Here is a 24238-nt window from a genome sequence, read left to right as displayed (position 1 = left end):
CCTTGCTGGGCGGTACTACCGTTGGTGGTGCGCGGTACTACCGCTGAGGGGCGGGACCAGGGGGTTATGTCGGGGCAGGGGGAGGTTTCTTCTCCCCCATACCCATTCGCTCTGCCCCCTCGTTCCTCTTCGTCTCTCCAGCATCGCCTCGCCACGGGAGGGCTCCAGCGGGCCGTCATCTCCAGGCCGTCCCTCTCCATTCCCTTTGGTGGAGTCGATCCCCACCATGTCCTCTTGCCATGGATGCCGGTATTGCCCCCATTTCTCCTCTCTTCTTGTCTAGATTTCAGATCTAGTATCCATTGTTGAGGAAATCGTTAACTGGTAGCTGCTCGGTTGGCTGGTGAGTAGGGGATTAATCGGCTAATCGGCAAGTTAATCGGCCATTTAATCAATTAATCGGACAATTTATCGGTTTATAGGCTACTCGGTGACCCTGCGAGTAGGGATTAATCGGCAAGTTAACTGGTTAATCGGATGAATTCTTGAACAGGGCTAGTATCTTAGGGGCAATAGTGGTTGCATCTCTCGTTTTTTGGCTAAATCTAGGCTTGAGTAGGTTGGAGAAGGCAACTAGACTGTTTGGATCCATGTTTGGTTGGAATATTTTTGAATTTGGCAGGCCGGTAGTGCCGGATATGACCATGGTAGTAGGGAACCGCCGTTTCCCCGTCTCGAGCGGTACTACCGCTCCCTCTGGCGCGGTACTACCACTTGGGCGGTACTGCCGCTTCCAGGTCACGGTACTACCCCTGCCTGCCTTGTTCCACCATAGTCCTTCCATTTCCTGATCTCTTTCGTTGTGTTTGTTGGCTTATGCTCTTTCTTTCCGGTTGTTTTGTGTGTTCGTGTTTTCGGTTCCAGGTGATGAGCATCCTGAGCAGCAAGGCCGCCGTGTCAACCCCGGTCACGCAACGTCAAAGCGCTACCGCACTTCTGAGTCTGCAGGGGGTTCATCTAGTGCTCCACCGCCACCAGCAGGTGCTTCCTCAAGTGCTCCACCTCCGCCTCAGCTCAAGAAGAAGTCTGCCATCAAGCCAAAGTCGAAGGGCAAAACTGTGACTGAAATGAATGCCAAGGAGTTCTGGGAAAGGCGTCTTCGCAACCCTTATGTGGTAGACCAAGAACCCTCTTTGGTCAACCGTCCGTTCTGGAACCGCTCTCAGTTTGCAACCTTCTTTGATGTGATCAAGGCCAAGAAGAATATCTATGTTGATGTGCGCTCCATCGACACGGGATTTATGGAGAAGGACCCTGAGTACTTTGGTGAGGCCCTTCAGATGTGCTCTCAGCTGAACATTCTCATAATCATGCAGTTCAACAAGGACTTCGATGCTGATATTCTGGCTCAATTCTTTGCCACTGTCCATATTGGAACGAATGAGGATAGGACTCTGACGTGGATGACAAATGGCAAGTTGCTTTCTGTCAAGTGGAAGGCCTTCATGGAGTTAATTGGAGTGGAAGATCACGGGCTTGAGACTCTAGTCAGTTTCCGCCCTCACCGCAATGCAACCTCCACTCACAAGCAAGCTCTCTGGCCCTATTGTTCTCTGAAGATTCACTCGAGACTAAGAAGAAAACCTATGAGTTGCCTGCCTTTCTGGACATCCTTCACCGTGTCTTCCAAGAGACTCTCTTCCCTCGCATCGGGAATCTGGATATGGTCCACTCTTATCTTGTGGATATGCTTATCTTCTGTCAGCACGAGAAGGAAGAGAACACTGGCAAGTCCCTGGACATTTCTCATGTTATGTGGTCTGAACTTCTATCTGCTATCTCTGAGCGCAAGTGCCCGATCTATGGACCGTTCACCATGTTACTCATTAAGAAGGCATGGGCGCATGTCTATCCTAGGGCCGTGCTGGAGACTGGAGAGTTGGTCTCTCATGAGATCAAGCGTCTGAGGAAGAAGGACAACTGGGGCACCCCGGCCCCTCAAGCTGGGGGTTCCTCTTCTGCTGCTGCCATGGAGACCGAGGACGAAGTTGATGCTGATGATGACGCTGACTATGAGCATTCTGGAGCAGAGCCTTCTTGGGCAAAGAAGCTCAAGCTCAAGATGAAGAAGCTTTTCTGCATTGATTCTCATGGTCAGTACATGACTCATGTGGCTGAGAAGAAGGCCAGGGGACGTCATAAGGAGCTCATGCATCAGTTGGGTGCGATGGTTAACAGTGGATCTGAGGGTCAGATAACTGAGGAGGAGGAGTGGATTCAGCAGCACTGTCTGTGGTCAGATTCAGACGCCGAGCAGTTTCCAACTGATGACGGTAGTGCAGACGATCCCGCTGGGATATGATGCTCGAGATCCTCGCTTGCTATCACCTGGTTCCGTAGCAACACTCTTTCCCTTTTTGGTGTCTCGATGCCAAAGGGGGAGAGAGTTTAGGGATTTGGTCGTTGTTTGGTTTGGTTTGTGAGTGTGTTTTTGTGGTGTCATAGTGCTTTCTCGCCATTTGCTTTGTTTGGTTTTGTGCCAGTGAGACCTAAGTTCCAGACATATGGTGTGAGACATATGCTACCTTATATTTATATTATCATTATCTATGTCTATCTAGTCCTTTGGTTTCTTATGAGTTGCATACTTATCCTATTATTTACTCGGTTTTGTGCCAGTGAGACCTAAGTTCCAGACATATGGTGTGAGACATATGCTACCTTATCTTTATATTATCATTATCTATGTCTATCTAGTCCTTTCGTTTCTTATGAGTTGCATACTTATCCTGTTATTTACTCTGCTCTCATAAATCCTGCTTAGGTTGTTGGTCTCTAAAATATAGGGGGAGTGTTGATCCTAGTATGTGCGACGTGCAATCCAAAGCACTTTATCTAGAAAGCACATATCTAGGAGGAGCCCGTCTATATTTTAGAGTTGTGGGGTTTGCTTATGTCCTATGTCTTTTCCAGCTTGTGCAAATCCCGTATTGTCATCAATCCACCAAAAAGGGGGAGATTGTTAGGGCATATTTATCCCTAAGGTGTTTTGGTGATTGATGACAATGCTTTTGCGGACTAATCGTGTGCGTTGAGTTTTCAGAGTTTCATCCTTTGGCACGAGACGATTCCCTCCCCTCAGAGTGTTATTCAAGATGGTGCTGCTCTCTCGTTTCTATGCTGGTGGACTAGTTTCCTAGGAGTCACCGTACTATCAAGAGGGGGTCCGCTTTGGTTAGGCTAGGGTGGAATCAACACGTACACATCATCATCACACCCTCTGAGTCTTTCCGCTTCAATGGAGTGCTCCTTCCCTCTCTTTGGAGCATCGCTTGGTCCGAGCGGTAGTACCACGGGCCACAACGATAGTAACGATCAAGTGCATCAAGCGGTAGTACCGCTCCTTAGCGGTAGTACCGCTTGGAGCCCCCGTCGTAGTACCGCTGCGGCTCCATGCTACTACCGCCTCGACTCGAAGGCTCACTTTTCGTGTTGAATTTTGCGGCACTAGTTGCGGTTGTAGAGGCGGTAGTACCGCCCCTAAGCGGTAGTACCACCCTACCACCACAGTAGTACCGCTCTGGGTCTAGGTTATCCCTTCGCTCTTCGCTGCCCTCTTGCGCGGCAGTACCGCATGGTGGGACGGCAGTATCGCTGGCCACAGCGGTAGTACCGCCCACCCCAGCGGTAGTACCGCTCTTTGCGGGGCAGCTTGGGTGGGGGGTAACGGTTGGATTGTTCCCCCCACTATATAAGGGGGTCTTCTTCCCCAAAGTTGACTTACCTCTTCCCAAAAAGCTCCATTGTTGCTCCAAGCTCCATTTTTGCCCGATCTCTCTCCCTAGCCAATCAAACTTGTTGATTTGCTCGGGAGTGGTTGAGAAGGCCCAGATCTACACTTCCACCAAGAGAAATTTTATTCCCCCCACTAATCCCTAGCGGATCTTGTTACTCTTGGGTGTTTGAGCACCCTAGACGGTTGAGTTCACCGCAGAGCCATAGTCCATTGTGGTGAAGCTTCATGGTGTCGTTGGGAGCCTCCAATTAAGTTGTGGAGATTACCCCAACCTTGTTTGTAAAGGTTCGGTCGCCGCCTTCAAGGGGACCAATAGTGGAATCACGGCATCTCGCATTGTGTGAGGGCGTGAGGAGATTACGGTGGCCCTAGTGGCTTCTTGGGGAGCATTGTGCCTCCACACCACTCTAACGGAGACGTACTTCCCCTCAAAAGGAAGGAACTTCGGTAACACATCCTCGTCTTCACCGGCTCCACTCTTGGTTACCTCGTGCCTTTACTTGTGCAAGCTTATTTGTGTTGTATCCCTTGCTTGTTTTTGTGCTAGTTGTTGTTGCATCATATAGGTTGCTCACCTAGTTGCATATCTAGACAACCTACTTTGATGCAAAGTTTAATTTGGTAAAGAAAAGTATAAAAAGTGTTAGTTGCCTATTCAACCCCCTCCCCCCTCTAGTCAACTATATCGATCTTTCAATGGATGTGTCTTTTTTTGTAGTGATTGAGTCTGACTCAATTTCACACCTTGTAACACACGCAATAACCCTTTCTTTGACTGATCCATTTTGAACTTCCTCAAAGTCTTATCAAGATATGTGCTTTGTGAAAGTCCAATTAAGCGTCTTGATATATCTCTATAGATCTTGATGCCCAATATGTAAGCAGCTTCACCGAGATCTTTCATTGAAATATTCTTATTGAAGTATCCTTTTATGCTATCCAGAAATTCAGTATCATTTCCAATCAACAATATGTCGTACACATATAATATTAGAAATGCTACAGAGCTCCCACTCACTTTCTTGTAAATACAGGCTTCTCCAAAAGTCTATATAAAACCATATGCTTTGATCATACTATCAAAGCGTATATTCCAACTCTGAGAGGCTTGCACCAGTCCATAAATGGATCGCTGGAGCTTGCACACTTTGTTAGCACCCTTTGGATCGACAAAACCTTCTGGTTGCATCATATACAACTCTTCTTTAAGAAATCCATTAAGGAATGTAGTTTTGACATCCATTTGGACAAATTTCATAATCATAAAATGCGGCAATTGCTAACATGATTTGGACAGACCTAAGCATTGCTACGGGTGAGAAGGTCTCATCGTAGTCAACTCCTTGAACTTGTAGAAAACCTTTCGCAACAAGTCAAGCTTTGTAGACAGTAACATTACCGTCAGCGTCAGTCTTCTTCTTAAAGATCCATTTATTTTCTATGGCATGCCGATCATCGGGCAAGTCCACCAAAGTCACACTTTGTTCTCATACATGGATCCCATCTCAAATTTCATGGCCTCAAGACATTTCACGAAATCTGGGCTCATCATCGCTTCCTCTTAGTTTGTAGGTTCATCATGGTCTAGTAACATGACATCCAGAATAGGATTACCGTACCACTCTGGTGTGGATCGTACTCTGGATGACCTACGAGGTTCGGTAGTAACTTGATCTGAAGTACCATGATCATCGTCATTAGCTTCCTCACTAATTGGTGTAGGAATCAATGGAACTGATTTCTGTGATGAACTACCTTCCAATTCAGTAGAAGGTACAATTACCTCATCAAGTTCTACTTTCCTCCCACTCACTTCTTTTGAGAGAAACTCCTCTAGAAAGGATCCATTTTTAGCAACAAATATCTTGCCTTCGGATCTGTGATAGAAGGTGTACCCGACAATTTCCTTTGGATATCCTATGAAGATGCACTTCTTCGATTTGGGGTTGAGCTTATCAGGTTGAAGTTTTTTCACATAAGCATCGCAGCCCCAAACATTAAGAAACGACAACTTTGGTTTCTTGCCAAACCACAGTTCATATGGCGTCATCTCGACAGATTTCGATGGTGCCCTATTTAACATGAATGCAGCCGTCTCTAAAGCATAACCCCAAAACGATAGCGGTAAATCAGTAAGATACATCATAGATCGCACCATATACAATAAAGTACGGTTACGATGTTCGGACACACCATTACGCTGTGGTCTTCCAGGTGGCATTAGCTGTGAAACTATTCCACATTGTTTCAAATCAAGACCAAACTCGTAACTCAAATATTCTCCTCCACGATCAGATCGTAGAAACTTTATTTTCTTGTTACGATGATTTTCCACTTCACTCTGAAATTCTTTGAACTTTTCAAACATTTCAGACTTATATTTCATTAAGTAGATATACCCATATCTGCTCAAATCATCTGTGAAGGTCAGAAAATAACGATACCGGCCACGAGCCTCAATACTCATTGGACCGCATATATCGGTATGTATTATTTCTAATAAATCAGTAGCTCGTTCCATTTTTCCGGAGAACGGAGTTTTAGTCATCTTGCCCAAGAGGCATGGTTCGCAAGCACCAAGTGATTCCAAAAGTCCATCAACATGGAGTTTCTTCATGCGCTTTACACCAATATGACCTAAACGGGAGTGCCACAAATAAGTTGCACTATCATTATTAACTTTGCATCTTTTGGCTTCAATATTATGAACATGTGTATCACCACGATCGAGATTCAACAAAAATAGACCACTTAGCAAGGGTGCATGACCATAAAAGATATTACTCATAAAAATAGAACAACCATTATTCTCTGATTTAAATGAATAACCGTCTCGCATCAAACAAGATCCAGATATAATGTTCATGCTTAACGCTGGAACCAAATAACGATTATTCAGGTCTAAAACTAACCCCAAAGGTAGATGTAGAGGTAGCGTGCCGACGGCGATCACATCGACCTTGGAACCATTTCCGACGCGCATCGTCACCTCATCTTTAGCCAATCTTCGCTTGATTTGTAGCCCCCGTTTCGAGTTGCAAATATGAGAAACAAAACCAATATCAAATACCTAGGCGCTACTGTGAGCATTAGTAAGGTACACATCAATAACATGTATATCAAATATACCTTTCACTTTGTCATCCTTTTTATCCGCCAAATACTTGGGGCAGTTCCGCTTCCAGTGACCAGTCCCTTTGCAGTAGAAGCACTCAGTTTCAGGCTTAGGTCCAGACTTGGGCTTCTTCCCTTTATCAACAACTTGCTTGTCGTTCTTCTTAAAGTTCCCCTTCTTTCCTTTGCCCTTTTTCTTGAAACTAGTGGTCTTGTTGACCATCAACACTTGATGCTCCTTTTTGATTTCTACCTCCGCAGCCTTTAGCATTGCGAAGAGCTCAGGAATTTTCTTGTTCATCCCTTGCATATTATAGTTCATCACGAAGCCTTTATAGCTTGGTAGCAGTGATTGAAGAACTCTGTCAATGACACTATCATCAGGAAGATTAACTCCCAGCTGAGTCAAGTGGTTATGGTACCCAGACATTCTGAATATGTGTTCACTGACAGAACTATTCTCCTCCATTTTGCATCTGTAGAACTTGTTGGAGACTTCATATCTCTCAACTCGGGCATTTGCTTGAAATATTAACTTCAACTCTTGGAACATCTCATATGCTCCATGACGTTCAAAACATCTTGGAAGTCCCGATTCTAAGCCTTAAAGCATGGCACACTGAACTGTCGAGTAGTCATCAACATGCGTCTGCCAGGCATTCACAATGTGTGCAGTTGCTGGCATAGGTGGTACACCTAGCGGTGCTTCCAGGACGCAATTCTTCTGTGCAGCAATGAGGATCATCCTCAAGTTACGGACCCAGTCCGTGTAATTTCTACCATCATCTTTCAGCTTAGCTTTCTCTAGAAACGCATTAAAATTCAAAGGAACGGTAGCATGAGGCATTGATCTACAACAAAATAGACATGCAAAAACTATCAGGACTAAGTTCATGATAAATTTAAAGTTTAATTAATCATATTACTTAAGAACTCCCACTTAGACATCCCTCTAGTCATCTAAATGATCACGTGATCCAAATCAACTAAACCATGTTCAATCATCACGTGAGATGGAGTAGTTTTCAATGGTGAACATCACTATGTTGATCATATCTACTATATGATTCACGTTCGACCTTCCGGTCTCAGTGTTCCGAGGCCATATCTGCATATGCTAGGCTCGTCAAGTTTAACCCGAGTATTTTGCACGTGAAAACTGGCTTGCACCCATTGTATGTGAACGTAGAGCTTATCACACCCGATCATCACATGGTGTCTCGGCACGATGAACTGTAGCAATGGTGCATACTCAGGGAGAACACTTGTACCTTGAAATTTAGTAGGGGGTCATCTTATAATGCTACCGCCGTACTAAGCAAAATAAGATGCATAAGAGATAAACATCACATGCAATCAAAATATGTGACATGATATGGCCATCATCGTCTTGTGTTCATGATCTCCACCACCGAAGCATCGTCATGATCTCCATCGTCACTGGTGCGACACCTTGATCTCCATCGAAGCATCGTTGTCGTCTCACCAACTATTGCTTCTATGACTATCGCTACCGCTTAGTGATAAAGTAAAGCAATTACATGGCGATTGCATTGCATACAATAAAGCGATAACCATATGGCTCCTGCCAGTTGCCGATAACTCTGTTACAAAACATGATCATCTCATACAACAATTTATATCACATCATGTCTTGACCATATCACATCACAACAAGCCCTGCAAAAACAAGTTAGACGTCCTCTACTTTGTTGTTGCAAATTTTACGCGGCTACTATGGGCTTCTAGCAAGAATCGTTCTTACCTACGCATCAAAACCACAAGGATTTTTCGTCCAGTGTGCTGTTTTAACCTTCAACAAGGACCGACCGCAGTCAAACTTGATTCAACTAAAGTTGGAGAAACAAACACCCGCCAGCCACCTATGTGCAAAGCACGTCGGTAGAACCAGTCTCATGAACACAGTCATGTAATGTCGGTCCGAGCCGCTTCATCCAACAATACCGTTGAATCAAAGTAAGACGTTGGTGGTAAGCAGTATGACTATTATCGCCCACAACTCTTTGTGTTCTACTCATGCATATAACATCTACGCATAAACCTGGCTCGGATGCCACTGTTTGGGGAACGTAGTATTTCAAAAAAAAATCCTACGATCATGCAAGATCTATCTATGTGATGCATAACAATGAGAGGGGAGAGTGTGTCCACGTACCCTCATAGACCGAAAGCGGAAGCGTTTAGTAACACGGTTGATGTAGTCGAACGTCTTCGCGATCCAACCGATCCAAGTACCGAATGTACGACACCTCCGCGTTTAACACACGTTCAGCTCGATGACGTCCCTCGTGCTCTTGATCTAGTTGAGGACGAGGGTGAGTTCCGTCAACACGATGGCGTGGCGACGGTGATGATGATGTTACCGGCGCAGGGCTTCGCCTAAGCACTACGATGGTATGATCGAGGTAACTATGGAGGGGGGCATCACACATGGTTAAGAGAAACTTGTGTGTTCTAGGGTTCCCCCTACCGCCGTATATAAAGGAGGGAGGGGGAGGCCGGCCAGCCCCTGTAGGGAGCGCCGAGAGAGGGGAGTCCTACTAGGACTCCAAGTCCTAGTAGGATTCCACCTCACGGGGGAGGGGGAAAGGAAGGGAGAGGGGGCCCGCGCCCCCAACCCCTTGTCCAATTTGGACTTGGGCTTGGGGGGGGGCGCCACCTCCTGGCTGCTGCCTCCTCTTCCCACTAAAGCCCACTAAGGCCCAACAACTCCCCCGGGGGTTCCGGTAATCTCCCGGTACTCCGGAAAATACCTGAACTTCTCCGGAACCATTCCGATATCCGAATATAGCCTTCCAATATATCAATATTTATGTCTCGACCATTTCGAGACTCCTCGTCACATCTGTGATCTCATCCGGGACTCCGAACAAACTTTGGTCATCAAAAACACATAACTCATAATACATGTCATCATCGAACGTTAAGCGTGCGGACCCTACGGGTTCGAGAACTACGTAGACATGATCGAGACACATCTCCGATCAATAACCTATATCGGAAACTGGATGCTCCTAGATATTCTACGAAGATCTTTATCGGTCAAACCGCATAACAACATACGTTGTTCCCTTTGTCATCGATATGTTACTTGCCCGAGATTTGATCGTCGATATCTTCGTACCTAGTTCAATTTCATTACCGGAAAGTCTCTTTACTCATTCTGTAATGCTTCATCCCGCAACTAACTCATTAGTCACATTGCTTGCAAGGCTTATAGTGATGAGCATTACCGAGAAGGCCCAGAGATACCTCTCCGATACACGGAGTGACAAATCCTAATCTCGATCTATGCCAACCCAACAAACACCTTCGGAGACACCTGTAGAGCATCTTTATAATCACCCAATTACATTGTGACATTTGATAGCACACAAGGTGTTCCTCCGGTATTCGGTAGTTGCATAATCTCATAGTTTGAGGAACATGTATAAGTTATGAAGAAAGCAATAGCAATAAACTTAACGATCATTATGCTAAGCTAACGGATGGGTCGTGTCCATCACATCATTCTCTAATGATGTGATCCCGTTCATCATATGACAACACATGTCTATGGTTATGAAACATAACCATCTTTGATTAACGAGCTAGTCTAGTAGAGGCATACTAGGGACCATATGTTTTGTCTATGTATTCACACATGTACTAAATTTCCGGTTAATACAATTCTAGCATGAATAATAAACATTTATCATGATATAAGGAAATATAAATAACAACTTTATTATTGCATCTAGGGCATATTTCCTTCAGAGCCTCCAATCCGACGAGGGGCACCCGGCCATTAAGGATGCAAATGAGGAAATCTATACTAGACCATACTACAAGGGGGTCCCTCGCCCTGCTCACTGTTGGCGAGGCCAGAGGAAGAGTGGAGGGACCAAAGGAGGCTAGAACTAGAAAGCTTCTCGGAGAGGAGAGATGCGGAGAGAACGAGAAGAAAGAGAAGGTTGTGCGCGAATTGGAGCCGACTACTTAAGCAATTTTGAGAGTAATCAAACAATCATAACAAGTAAAACAAGTATAGTAACCAGAATGTAACAACTTGCATGCATAAAAGGGAGTAGGGAAGAATACACAAACATTGGGGACTCGAGAATGTTTTCCCGTGGTTCTGATAGTTGGCGATGTCCGACATCCATGTTGATGGAGGCTTCAAACCAAGGGATTCTAGGATCCATGGATCCTGGTCGTGTCACCCACCAAGCGGCCCATGAAGCACAACTAACCTATACCATCATGGCTTGCACCGAGAAGCCTCACTAGGGGTAGATTTTCATGAAGTGGATGGTACTTGTACTATTACAAACTCTTGGATGCTTCACTTGTAGAACTTGATAGGATAACAAGTGTACCCTAATTGTCTAGGATGCGCTCACCATCCAAGAGTAAGAAGCAAAGCAAAGTCACTTGGAAAGAACTCCTTGAAAGATCTTCAATCAAACCTTCTCTCAAGAATCCAAATGAATGACTCTCTCGCAAAGATATGAATGTGGCGAAAGAGATGATATCGAGGATTAGGGATTCAAGAAAGGGGAGTGCTTGGTTGTTGAAGAATCAAGAAGTGAACATGAAATCACCCAATACTTATTTCTTCTTCAGTTGCATTGGTATCTCTCTTCCTCGATAGGGAAAAGCCAGTCCATGCGACCAATGAAGTTACATATGCGAGTTCTCCCACTCAAACTTGCGTATTTCGGTCTTTGTCCATGCCACTCCGCGCCGTCTCTGCCAGTTGCCGCCAGTTTACCATCAAATTTCCAATTTCCTTACATCTGGGACCCACCACTTCGCCACGTCAACCGCAACGAGGAGGTAACTCATTGATCCTTCTGGACGATGCGGGCCCCAGAATGAGGCCATAATTTCAATTTTACCACTCTGATGTGTGCTGACTCGGTTGACTACTTAACTTGTTCCTGCCGATGTGGTGGACCACCGTTGAGGCCATAATTTCTTTTTTTTCCACTCTCGTGTGTGCCGATCGGTTGACTACTTAACTTATTCCTGCCGATGTGGTGGACCGCCGGTGAGGTCGTAATTTCTTTTTTCCACTCACGTGTGTGCCGATCGGTTGACTACTTAACTTGATCCTGCCGATGTGGTGGACCGCCACTGAGGTCGTAATTTCTATTTGTCCACTCTGGTGTGTGTCGACTCGGTTGACTCCTTAACCATTCCTGCCGATGTGGGGGACCTGCCATTGAGACCATAATTTCCACTTTGCCACTCTGATGTGGGCCCACAAATATTGACTAGGAGACTTTTCTCACCGTTCTTGCATATGTTGGGACTCACCATTGAAGGCACGACACAAATATAATATCCAGAACGCCTCACGAGCTCAAGCATTGATTTTTGGCGATCATCGCGTCTCCCATGACACACCGCTCTACCTACTAGCCGCCTATAACAACTGGCTACCCAACGTGCTCCAGTGGCACCTTCTCCTCATGCCTCCCGCACAATGATGCCCTCCAAGTGCACATGTCTTGTAGCATAATTTGTGATAAGTAAGTGTTGAACCCCACATGGAGCGAAAAGGATGACAATACCGACACGGGGCGAGTTCATGTCCGCCGGCGTCGAAGAAGAGAAGAAGGGCAACCGAGACGGCGAGAGGGGGGAGACCGAGCGCCACGTGGCGCGCGTGAGCCCGAAGCTTACTTAATTACAAACCAAGTATAGTTCAAATGGTTAGGTTTAGTTCCTACGGATGCTGGATTTGTTATGAATTTATTACCAGCCATCATCCATCGAGATCTACCACGAAAGTACTACTCCCTCCGTTCCAAAATATAGTGCGCCCACGCTTTTCGAGGTTCAACTTTGACCATAAATTTAACCCACGAGACCGACTGCGGCGGGATCAAAAATTATATAATTAAAAACTTTTTTTGAATACGAATTCATTGGTATAATTTTTTCGCCCGCCGCAGTCGGTCTTGTTGATTAAACTAATGATCAAAGTTGAAGCACGGAAACCGAGGACGCGCTATATTTTGGAACGGAGGGAGTACTTTATTCTGCCTCGACATACATCGATCGTTGTTACCAACCCAACCCCCAACCTCACTGGTAGGCAGCAGAGCAACCTTCCTTCGCTCCCTGGTTGTCTCCGCGCGGCGACCACTTCACCACGACCTCTCCTCCACCTCGGCCTCGCCGCTATACAGCCAGCCGAGCTCGGCTCCAATCCAGACCAGACCGCAATTATATAACCACCGCCGCTCCCACCTTCCCAGAACTTTTGCCCCCCTCCCCACCTCTCGTTCCCTCCCCCTCCCCCTCCCCTCCCCACGCCCGCGCCGGCGAGATCTGCCCAGAGTGGACCCCCGGCGAGGATGAGCAGCCCCCATGGCGGCCTCGACGACCAGATCGAGCGCCTCATGCAGTGCAAGCCCCTCCCCGAGGCCGAGGTAACCAACCAACCAACCGCCGTCCTCCTCCGGCGCCCTCCCTCTCTTGCCGGCGTCTGCCTTTCTCTCTTGCCGGTGGTCCTGGGTGGGCGGGTCTCGCCAGATCTGGCGGAATTCCGGCGCCCGCCGGGGCTCCGGGGGAGATCGGGGTTCCGGGGCTCCGTTTCGCTGCTAGCTTGCTCGGAAATGGCCGTTTCGCTGGTCCCTGCGGCGGGTTTTCGGTGGTTGCTGGTTACTCTCGCGATTGCAAGCGAAGCAGAGCTGTTATGCTCTCGCAATTGGTTGCTGTTCGAGGGCCCGTCCTGCTCACGCAAGGTCACATTGATTTTTGGCAGCTGCTCCCCTGAAAAAGAAAAAGAAACGAATTTTGGCAGCTGGTTGATCTTGGGTGGGGTAGATGGAGGAGTCACGCAGGGTGGATTCGTTAGGGAGGCATATGGCTTGTCCAAACCTCCAAAGTTTCCACCTTCGGCCAAATTAGATGCCTTCCAAAGAGCTACAGTATAGATAGTTTGCCATCGATTTGCTCTCATCCTTGAATATGTGCCGTACAGGTTAGAGCACTGTGCGAGAAGGCCAAGGAGATTTTGATGGAGGAGAGCAATGTTCAGGTATACTACTTTACTTCTCTACCGAGATGTCTGCCTTTACTCGACTGGTCAGAGCTTCCTTGCCATGAGCTAGCACATCTTGTCTCAGTCTCAACCTTGTTGTGTGCATCACAATTAGTCTCACCATTTTGGTATTCAGAGAAAGCCACAAGGCACTAGTCGAGTGAACAAGACAAGGATTTGTTATAACTTGTACTCTAAGGTTTTATGAACATTGAACAATACTGGTCTTTCAAACTCTAGAATGTGGTGGTTCTATCTGTTCAGAATAAGATGTATCCTGAGGTAACAGAACTCTGTTACATAACGGATCCTACGATACATTGTTCAACAAGCACAATTGTTTCTGTTGAGAGTGCTAGAGCCGTTACTCGTGGAGTTTCTGTTATCATGGATCTTTTGCTCATATCACCAAACACTTTCAGCAAATTAGATTTTTTTCATATTCGGGAACTCAAAATAACTTGAGTATGTTGGCCAAATCGACGAGTAAACACAATCAAAGAAAGGAGTGCAATTAACTTTACGAGGAGATGTGCAGACATCTGTACTTCCTGCGGACTACAAAACAATATGCTCCAATATTGAACTGGGTCTCCCTCGACCCTGACCTCAAACTGCCAAGCACGGGCTCATCAATAGTAATCGCAATATATTGGCAGTTTCAAGGTCAGAAACCTGGTATAACGATATTGTGACAACCACTGTTTTTGAGTCGCGCGACTAGTCGCACTGCCAGGGTTGACTCAAACCCCTCGATTAGTCGAGACTAGTCGTGACCTGTCGACCGGCCAGGCTTGACTCGTCATGAGTCGCCACCCCAGAACGTCTCGTCTGACTCGTAAACCTTGGTGACAACCAAGGTTCACCAAGGTTTACGAGTTGATGAGTCGATGAGTCATTCCGAGGTTGAGACTCATAGACTAAGTGTGAGTAATCTACACTGAGGTTGCGACTCATAGACTAGTCGACACTGAAGTTGCGACTCATAGACTAGTCGGCCCTGGAGTTGAGACTCATAGACTAGTCTTGACTAGTCCTTGGACTCATAATCATGGTGACAACTGACAAGTATGGAAGATTGCTACTGGTATTTCCATACTAGAAGTTCTAAATTTGTACTAACACTAGCAAACAATAGATCTAGTACTTTGAAACAATACTATTTTTACCCATTATAGTAAGCACAATTTCAATATCACAATCAAGCAATAAATCTCAGATAGCAGAAATAACACACTGTTGTGATGTGCATGCATATCTATATTTCCTGAATATGTGGGTAAAAGAACAACACTGCATGATGTCTGTTCCTTCCTCCTGAAGTCTGTCCATTCTCGACAAAGGTGATGGGATATAGCCGCTGCTGCTAGGACATGCCTTCCAAAGAAAAACTAAGGAAGTCTCCTGAACAACACAAGCAATGCATGGCACTGGTTGACTGTACCATTCTTTCAGTCCTACTATGTTGATTAGTGAAAGGTTGAACTAATAAATGCAGCCACATGTCTTGCTGATAATGGTAGTTGGACATCTCAGCAAACTTGCTCCAGCATTTTCATTAATTACTTGCTTTCAATGGTTTTGGATAGAATATACAAGATGGAGCCGCTATCAGAACTCATGCCAAATGTACTATTGTTCTGTTTTGTGTCTGGCAACTGGCATGCGTTAGATTTTTTTAATGGGCCATGCAGACTTAAGCTAGCCCCATGGAATATGTGGAACTTGTGCTATGCAATGACCCCTTCATATAATTATGTGCCTCCTGTCTGCCAGATACACAATTGGGTTATTGTTTTGCCGGCAGTTTTAACGTTGGTGTTTACTTGCAGCCTGTAAGGAGTCCTGTTACAATCTGTGGTGATATTCATGGGCAGTTTCACGATCTTGCGGAACTGTTCCGAATTGGTGGAAAGGTACAAGTTCTCTTGTTCATGTTCCTTTGTGCCAGCTTCTTGAGTCATCTATAATGAAGTCTGATCTTCACTATACTGACGTCTTCTCCGTTTTTATCAGTGTCCGGATACAAATTACTTGTTTATGGGAGATTATGTAGATCGTGGCTACTATTCTGTCGAAACTGTCACGGTAAGAGTTAATGAGCAATATCTGCTTGTAGCTTACCAAGAAATTTGGGATATGTTTGTTACTATAGTAGCTCTTGTGACTAATGTAACCTTGAAATATACAGCTGTTGGTGTCCTTGAAAGTTCGTTATCCTCAGCGAATCACCATTCTTAGAGGAAACCATGAAAGCCGACAGGTAGATTATCTTACTCATACGAAGCTTCTAATGTTCTTTTTTGCATATTTCAGTTCCATTACATTTTTTAAACATTGACAGTTTCATTGAATAATTTTGGCATTTGCAGATCACTCAAGTTTATGGATTCTATGACGAGTGCTTAAGGAAGTAAGTGTCTTTGTTTGTATATAATGTATATAACCTAGTAGTAAAATAATAAGATGCCTCAGGTTATGTTTCTGCTTGTAGTATCTGAGATAAAGCTGGCAACACATTTATTGCAGGTATGGAAATGCAACTGTGTGGAAAACCTTTACGGATCTGTTTGACTACTTCCCCTTGACAGCATTGGTGTGTATTGCACTTCAGCAGCATTTCCATTTATAGGATGACCTATATGTCAAGTTTTTTATACATTATTATCTGGTTAAATTGACATGCAAACTTTCCATAGGTCGAGTCAGAAATATTTTGCTTGCATGGTGGATTATCACCATCCATTGAGACACTTGATAACATACGTAACTTTGACCGCACCCAAGAAGTTCCTCATGAAGGGCCCATGTGTGATCTTCTGTGGTCTGACCCCGATGATCGATGCGGTTGGGGTATTTCTCCTCGAGGCGCTGGATATACCTTCGGACAGGTATTTCTTATACAGAAAATTATTATTTGCTCAATGTATTATATGCCAATTCTGCGGTCATTTTCCACTGACCTTGCAACTCCTATCATTTCAGGATATATCAGAGCAGTTCAATCATACCAATAACTTACGACTTATTGCTAGAGCTCACCAGTTGGTGATGGAGGGATTCAACTGGGCTCATGTTAGTATCTGCATCCACACTTGTTTTTGTCTGTGGTCCGTACTACATCTGGTTAACACGTTACTGCATCAAACAGGAGCAAAAAGTGGTCACCATATTTAGTGCACCTAATTATTGCTACCGCTGTGGAAACATGGCATCAATCTTGGAAGTTGATGATTGCCGGGAGCATACTTTCATCCAGGTACATTATATATATCTCATTTCTACATTTGTTCTGGTAGATTTGATCAATTATATATCATTGATTAAAGATGAAGAATTATGATAATTTGAGGAGAAATAACAGATCCACTCATGTTACCCCAAGTGACATCAGTAACTGAACTGGTCAAGTGATTGACAGTTAGACACTGATACATGGACCAATAGATGAACAGTATGGCCAATTTGAGAATCCATAGGAAGTCACACCAAAATGTTTGAGCAATGCTTTTTGGCTTTCACAAACTGGGTATTTTTGCACGTGTTGATCATGTTGGATTTTTATTCATTGAGTTCCTGTGATTGTGTGATTCTGCAGTTCGAGCCGGCCCCGAGAAGGGGAGAACCAGACGTAACTCGTAGAACGCCAGACTACTTCCTGTGATGATGTGAAATCGGTGCCGACCTCTGCACCAAAGGTTTGATAACTAGCTGAAGTTTGTTGGCCGCAGACAAATCTTTTTGCTGAAAGTCAGTCTCCCGTGTGCTATTCTTGTTAATTTTTTCGCCCATGATGCCCCCTGGCTGCTTGCGAGCCGCTTCGCCGCATCGTGACCAAAGTGTATACCTACCTACAGCTGGAAGGAAAGGATCAATTGTGTTACTCACCTCTCTAATTGATTTGATGCTCTGCTTGGTGGATGCTGTGGTAGTGAACGAACTTGAGCATCAAGCAGGGTTTGTATTGTGAAAGGAAGCCTTTTTCATTTCGTTCCCCCCTCTGTATTCATTTTTTCCCCATGTTCGCACGCTTCGCCTAATTTTTATTTTCTTTTGATGATTATTTGTTGTAGAGATGAACACTGTAGTTGTATGATCCCGTGCTGAGAGCCCTTGTTAGGTCTTGTGAACCCGTATTGACTTTCCGTATAGAATACCTGTACTTGTAGTATGCTGAGCAGTGTACTTATGGTGTGTCCTACCTTGTGGCATGAATGTTTGGTCCTGCTAGTGGATATATTTCTTGTTTACGAATGATGCAAAGATGCGGTATTATCCACAAGAAGAGCGTACATTATCATTACCCTTGTTATGCTCCCAAATATTTTTCACTTAAGACTAGCATGTTCAACAGTTAGGTGTGGCGGAGATGCGTATGTTGAGATGGATGTGTGGCCACACGAGGAAGGATCGAGTCCGGAATGATGATATACGAGATAGAGTTGGGGTAGCACCAATTGAGGAGAAGCTTGTCCAACATCGTTTGAGATGGTTTGGGCATATTCAGCGCAGGCCTCCAGAAGCTCCAGTGCATAGCGGACGGCTAAAGCGTGCGGAGAATGTCAAGAGAGGGCGGGGTCGATCGATTTTGACATGGGAGGAGTCCGTTAAGAGAGACCTGAAGGATTGGAGTATCGACAAAGAGCTAGCTATGGACAGGGGTGCGTGGAAGCTTGCTATCCATGTGCCAGAGGCATGAGTTGGTTGCGAGATCTTATGGGTTTCACCTCTAGCCTACCCCAACTTGTTTGGGACTAAAAGCTTTGTTGTTGTTGTTGTTGTTGTTGTTGTTGTTGTTGTACTAGCATTTTCTTTCTTCGAACGAGCATATTTCCCGTACTGCTCCCTTCGTTTCTGAACATAAGACCTTTTAGAGGTTTCAATACGGCCTACATACGGATGTATACAGGCGCACTTTAAAATGTAAATTCACTCATTTTGCGTCATATGTAGTCTGTATTGAGATCTCTAAAAGGTCTTATATTTGAGAACGGAGGGAGTACCCGGCATTGGTTTTAATATTTCATGGCAGCGTGTGAACTCAAAAATACCATTGCGCGGCATGCTTAATAATTAGGCAAAGTATATAATGTGTTTCCGAGCAACGTTGGTGAGCGGCCTAAGATTTGAGCTGTTTGCAGCCACAAATCATAGCGTACAAAGGTTAGGAGATAGTAGATTCTGCAATAGGTTGTGTAAAGCGATGCAGCATCGCCAGGCCCAGTCGGCAACAGGTGTTGACGCACGCTGGTCGTGCAGGCAGAGGCAGGCATGTCGACGGCTTCGTCCTCCCTCCGTCGCTTTCCATCCCCAGCACCAATGGTGACACGGTCAGATAAAATTGCTTCTCCCTCCCTGACGTCATCAAACTCACGGCCGCAGTGCGCTCGTCGACACGTACTAGTAGCGTACGGGCACAAGCACGTTCCACTTGGCAAAGCACGACTTCTCAACGGCAGTCAGATGCAGTATGATTCACAGTCAATGTGCTCAAGTCAAAGTCACACATTCATATTTCATCATCAGATTAATAAAATAACTAGACTCCGCTATCCGCTATCCGCTATCTTTTTTTATTTAAAATAGTGTAACAACAACGACATACTTCCTCCGTCAGGGTTTACAGGTCTCACTTGTATCTTGCAGTGGTGGAGCTAGGCAAAAATGGTTGGGGGGCCGGACGACAAAACAAATATGTACTCCCTCCGTAAACTAATATAAGAGCGTTTAGATTACTACTTTAATGATCTAATCTAAACGCTCTTATATTAGTTTACAGAGGGAGTAGTGAGCAAGCAATTGCTACGGAGTGAACAAATTTGTTATGTCTATAGTCCAATTCAATCAACCACTGATCAACTGCTACCGAGAGAAAAATGTAGTACATCACCAAAAAAAATCCCAATTAGATCAAATCACACAAACGAAACAACAAAAGAAAAACCAGTTTGACTTGTACTGTACAACACGTTAGAAATTTCAGACAAGTTGTGCGGGGTGTGGCGACCGGCCGGCCATAGTTCAAATAGTCAGCCGGCATCGACGATTCGCAACCACCGGCCAGTGTCCAGTGGTGATGTCGGGCACGCTCTTGATCCCTGCAAGCGCCAGGCCAGTGGCCCAAACGCAGAGCTCGTCCTAACCGCCTCGCCTTCTACTCAGTGTTGAGATGAAGATCGGATGTTTGTTGGTGCATAGTGCAATCCCTCCGTCCGAAAATACTTGTCGGAGGAATGGATATACTCCGGACAGAGGGAATAGGAGTTACATGTAACGACAGTGTTACCACAAGGAACTCATTTAGAATAATAATTAAAAAAAACCAACACCATGGTTTTCGTGGTATATAACCAATGGTCAAAGTTTGATCCAAAATACAGCGAAAATGCCAAACGGAGACCGAGCTTCATGGAGGCCTTAATTTAAAAACTTCAAACTTCAAACTTTTCAGTTTCAAAAAATTCTGAAAGAAATGTGCATATACCTAGATACATAATGTAGTACATGTGTGCAAATTTTCAGGTCGAAATACGTTAAAATGAGAGCTACACAAAAAAGACAAATATGAGGCCATGATTTTTTTTGTGCAGCTCGCAATTCAAGGTATTTCATCCTGAAATTCGTCACACATACACATTACATCCTTGCATACATGTGTGTTTGTTCAGAATATTTAGAAATAAAGAATTTTGAAATTCGAAATTTTCAACATAAAGGCCCTCCATGAGGCTCAGTCTCCAAAATGACCTAGTCCAGGGACTAACAAACCCAGCCATATATAGGAATGAGAGGCGGTAAGGAAGCATACTATCTTTTCTGCAGTTATATATGTCGACTGAGGATTCAGTTAAGCACTAATGGCGCACATGGCAGTCAGTAGCTGTTCCCATCAAACAAAACACAAGGTCATCACGTGTATACTTTCCTCGTTGCTACTTTGGACAACTGTACAGGAAGAAAACACCCCGGTAGAGGACGTGCTAGACAGACAAACATACAACACAAAAATGAGGCCGAGATCAATGGATCAACAGCCTGCGAGACATGGAGGAGGGATCATCCGCTGTCCTCCGAAGAAATTAACGAAATGCCGCTAACCTTAGATTCGCTAATTCGATCGACTTCACAGGTTCAGATGCGTGAAGATCACCGGCACCAGGTCGACCACCGACCACGCGAGCCCCGCGTACTGCACGAACCGGATGCCCGTGTCCACGTCGTACGCCTTCTGCGGGAAGAGGGAGAACACTCTCTGGAGGTACCCACCGGCCTGCTTGGCCTCGTCCTTGTTGCCCGAGCCACCGCCAATGTCGGATGGCTTCAGCGCGGGCACGTAGCAGGACGACAAAATCGGGATCCCCAGGGTGCTGCACATCACCGGCAGGAGCCATTTCGAGAGCGCCTTGCTGCACAACTTCACGGCCAGGATGGTCGGGATGCCCACCAGGACCCTCCCGGCATACGCGAGGAGGGGTAGTTGATGGCTGAGAATGAGGGGGGCTTCCGGGCCATGGAAGCGGGTGTACGTCTGCTGGACGCCGTAGACCTGAATCGGTAAGGGTAGAGAACATTGTCAGATAAGGGTAAACATGATTTATCAACAACTGGAGGGGCAAAGGATAGGAGAAACTAGAGCTAGATTTAATTCCAAGAATTCTTTTTGGGTGAACTATATACACTCAATTGTCAAGACTATTCTCTGTTGAATGGTACCTGAATTTTCATCACAAATTAAAATATAACTAGAGGTGTTATTACAAGGTCAAGCAAATCCCGCTGAGAATCAGTAAGAGTACAAGATAAGGAGCAATAACATCCTTCATGTGAGCAGAATTCTAACACAATATTACAAGCAATACAATCTTTGGATTAAGTAACCATATGTCATACACAGAGTGGTCAGAGTTCTTACAATTCCGAAAGCGACCCCGTTGAATGCTGTGTGGAACTCAAAGCTAGGAGTTGGGAACTCTGGCCTTGGATATGCAAAGCAGAGTACTAGAGAAAGGCTTGCCCAGAAGAATGTAACTGCAGAACAAAACAACTATGAGAATATTCTTCACCTTTGAATATCACAATTTTTTATCGCTGGAGTCAAAGTGATGTTCAGCCATATGGTCATACCGTTTTGGCCAGAGACGACAAAGGCATCAACATGATCATGGACAACCAACCAGAACGCAAGGATCACGATGCCAAACGAGATCCCAGCGATAACATCGGTCAAGCTGTGCATGCCCAAGTATACCCTCGCTATCAAATTTCATTTAAGGTACATCATCAGTATCTTTCGGTAACTGTAAGAGAAGGTTGTGTGGAGATTTTTGTTTGACATAACTCACCAATGCCAATTAACGTAACGAGCATGAAAGCCAGAGAAAGACCCGTGGCAATCATAAAACCACCACAAGGTTCATATGTGAGGACATAGTGCAACATGTATCTGCATTTTTCCAAATCAGCGTTAGCCAGAAATACACAGCAATGCAACTCTTTGAAAGGAACAGGGATATACCCCATCAAACAAACGGTGTTGAGAGCGTGCGATGAAGGCAGTCCATATTCCATGGCATTTTCCTTCTCATCTTCGGTAGCTGTGACCCTCCTCACGGGAGGGGAACACGGCCGAGGAGCTGACACTAAATCCTACATCCATAAATTTCCAAGGTGTCAACAACCAAACCATCCAAAACAGCAAAAACCCAGCTTGCACCCGATTTTGTGTGAGTAGATGGTCACCTTGACAGCGTTGCCAAGGTAATCGCAGAAGGCCAGCAGCAGGGTCATTTGCCTAGCCAGCTTGCCATGTCCACTCTACAATATCAACGGAAACAGCTCACAATTACAGAAGCAGTATAAGAGGCGATCAATGCGCCACAAGACATGGCAGGGGAGTGGCTGGAGCATACCCAGAAGAGGAGGGGGAGGAATCCCGTGTAGAAAGGGACAGAGACAACGCATGACAGCACGGAGAAGAAGTTGTCCAGCATCCTGTGCTGCACCCTCTGCAATGATTGAACAGGCAGGGATTTTTCCCCTTGAGAAAAATACAAGCAAGAACAGCTTAGGAATCGAGGCCAGGTGTAAAAGTAAATGCGCACATCGTAGGTATCGTCAATGTTTTTGTACAAGACGATGATGATTTTGTCTCCTCGTTTGTTTGAAGCCAGATTAATCTCTCTTTACATGATTCAATCACCTAATTGGTTCTTCTTTGTCCTAGGACTAACGGATCGAGCAGCAACCGCGTGCTGGAACGGGTAATGGTATCCAGATTGCACGACAAGATATCCCCAAATGCAGGAACTGGAACTGCGTGTGGCCTTTCCTCCTTTGGTGAGAGCCTTCTGTTGGTGGAAACGAGGTGGGAAAAGCAGGGATTGGGGGGCAGGAGGAACGGACCTGGAAGGTGAGGATGGAGGGCGTCTCGGCGTGGACGCGGCGGGTGACCCAGGGCTGCGCCAGCGCGCGCGCCTGGGGCGTGAGGTCGTAGTGGGAGGCCGCCCACACCCACCCCGCCGCGCCAGACAGCGCCGCTGCCTGCCACCCGGTCAGCCCGGCGCCACCGGCCGCCGCGACCGCCTCCATGCCCGTGCCTTTGTCCCTCCGACCGCCGGCGCCTGATTCCGGAGGGAGCGCGCGAGATCCCCGGGAGAGATGGAGAGGAGAGGTTGACTCGCACGGCGCAGGGTTGCTGCTGGCAGGGGCGCGGGGGTGGGGGGCTCTTGTAGGAGGAGCGGTGGAGGGCGCGGGCAGGTGGCGGTGGTGGTGGCCGGGGACGGAGACGGGAGGTGGTTTGGTTTCTTGGCGGTCTGCCGGCCGGCCGCCCCAGCTCTGGACCGGAGTCTCGCACCACCACGCGGCTAAGAAACTTTTTGTTTTTTATTTCTCGTGCTGTTTGAGGCATTTAATCCCGGGGAGACGATTGTGACTTCGGAAGGTTCTAAACTCCCGGGATTTTAAATCCTAGCTCTTGATTTTGCACGCGGTTGAATTTTCTCCTCGGACCGAGAGCGAGGTAGAGTTTGATATTTCTTTTCTTTCGTGGAAATCCTACTCACACGCGCCGTAATAATAGGTGGCGGCGTCCGTGGACGTCATATTCTTTTTGAAGGCTCCGTCGCGGTGCTCCTGCTTCTTGCGTGTGGCTTTGGGTAAAAACTTGATGTGCTAATTAGACGGTGACGGCTATCTATGGTCGTACTCTTCTGGAAGGCACCGTCATAGAGTCCTTGCTTGGTCATTGTTCGTCTCATCCCTCCTCGATGGTTCTTGGTGGAGGTCTCCGTCGTCTCCAAGTGGTCCTTCTTAGCTCATTTTTGGTTTGCTTG

At 45.9% G+C, this 24238-nt stretch overlaps 2 protein-coding genes across 3 annotated transcripts; one reads left to right on the top strand and one right to left on the bottom strand.

Annotated features, from left to right (window-relative positions):
* The first annotated feature begins 12964 nt into the window (after nt 1-12964).
* Nucleotides 12965-18078, top strand: LOC123113826 (serine/threonine-protein phosphatase PP2A-2 catalytic subunit). Its single transcript, XM_044535139.1, has 11 exons — nt 12965-13293; nt 13848-13904; nt 15740-15823; nt 15924-15995; nt 16099-16170; nt 16280-16320; nt 16437-16503; nt 16607-16798; nt 16893-16982; nt 17059-17166; nt 17506-18078. Exons 1-11 carry the CDS (start codon nt 13219-13221, stop codon nt 17569-17571), a joined length of 924 nt encoding a protein of 307 aa, XP_044391074.1. The 5' UTR covers nt 12965-13218; the 3' UTR covers nt 17572-18078.
* A 2616-nt stretch (nt 18079-20694) lies between these two features.
* LOC123113825 (lipid phosphate phosphatase delta) lies at nt 20695-23793 on the bottom strand. 2 transcript variants are annotated; one of them, XM_044535137.1, is made up of 8 exons: nt 23310-23793; nt 22817-22912; nt 22647-22721; nt 22423-22553; nt 22250-22350; nt 22032-22160; nt 21820-21935; nt 20695-21453 (listed from the first exon to the last, which is right to left on the bottom strand). In XM_044535137.1, exons 1-8 carry the CDS (start codon nt 23493-23495, stop codon nt 21031-21033), a joined length of 1257 nt encoding a protein of 418 aa, XP_044391072.1. In that variant the 5' UTR covers nt 23496-23793; the 3' UTR covers nt 20695-21030. The 2 variants fall into 2 exon arrangements, with proteins under 2 accessions (XP_044391072.1, XP_044391073.1); XM_044535138.1 differs by lacking the exon at nt 23310-23793 and adding an exon at nt 23009-23293.
* Nucleotides 23794-24238: the final 445 nt, after the last annotated feature.

The sequence above is a fragment of the Triticum aestivum genome, chromosome 5B (genome assembly GCF_018294505.1).
Source record: "Triticum aestivum cultivar Chinese Spring chromosome 5B, IWGSC CS RefSeq v2.1, whole genome shotgun sequence".
Taxonomy (NCBI): Eukaryota; Viridiplantae; Streptophyta; class Magnoliopsida; order Poales; family Poaceae; genus Triticum; species Triticum aestivum.
Note: the sequence above shows the minus strand (reverse complement) of the source record. Positions and strands in the feature narration are given on the sequence as shown.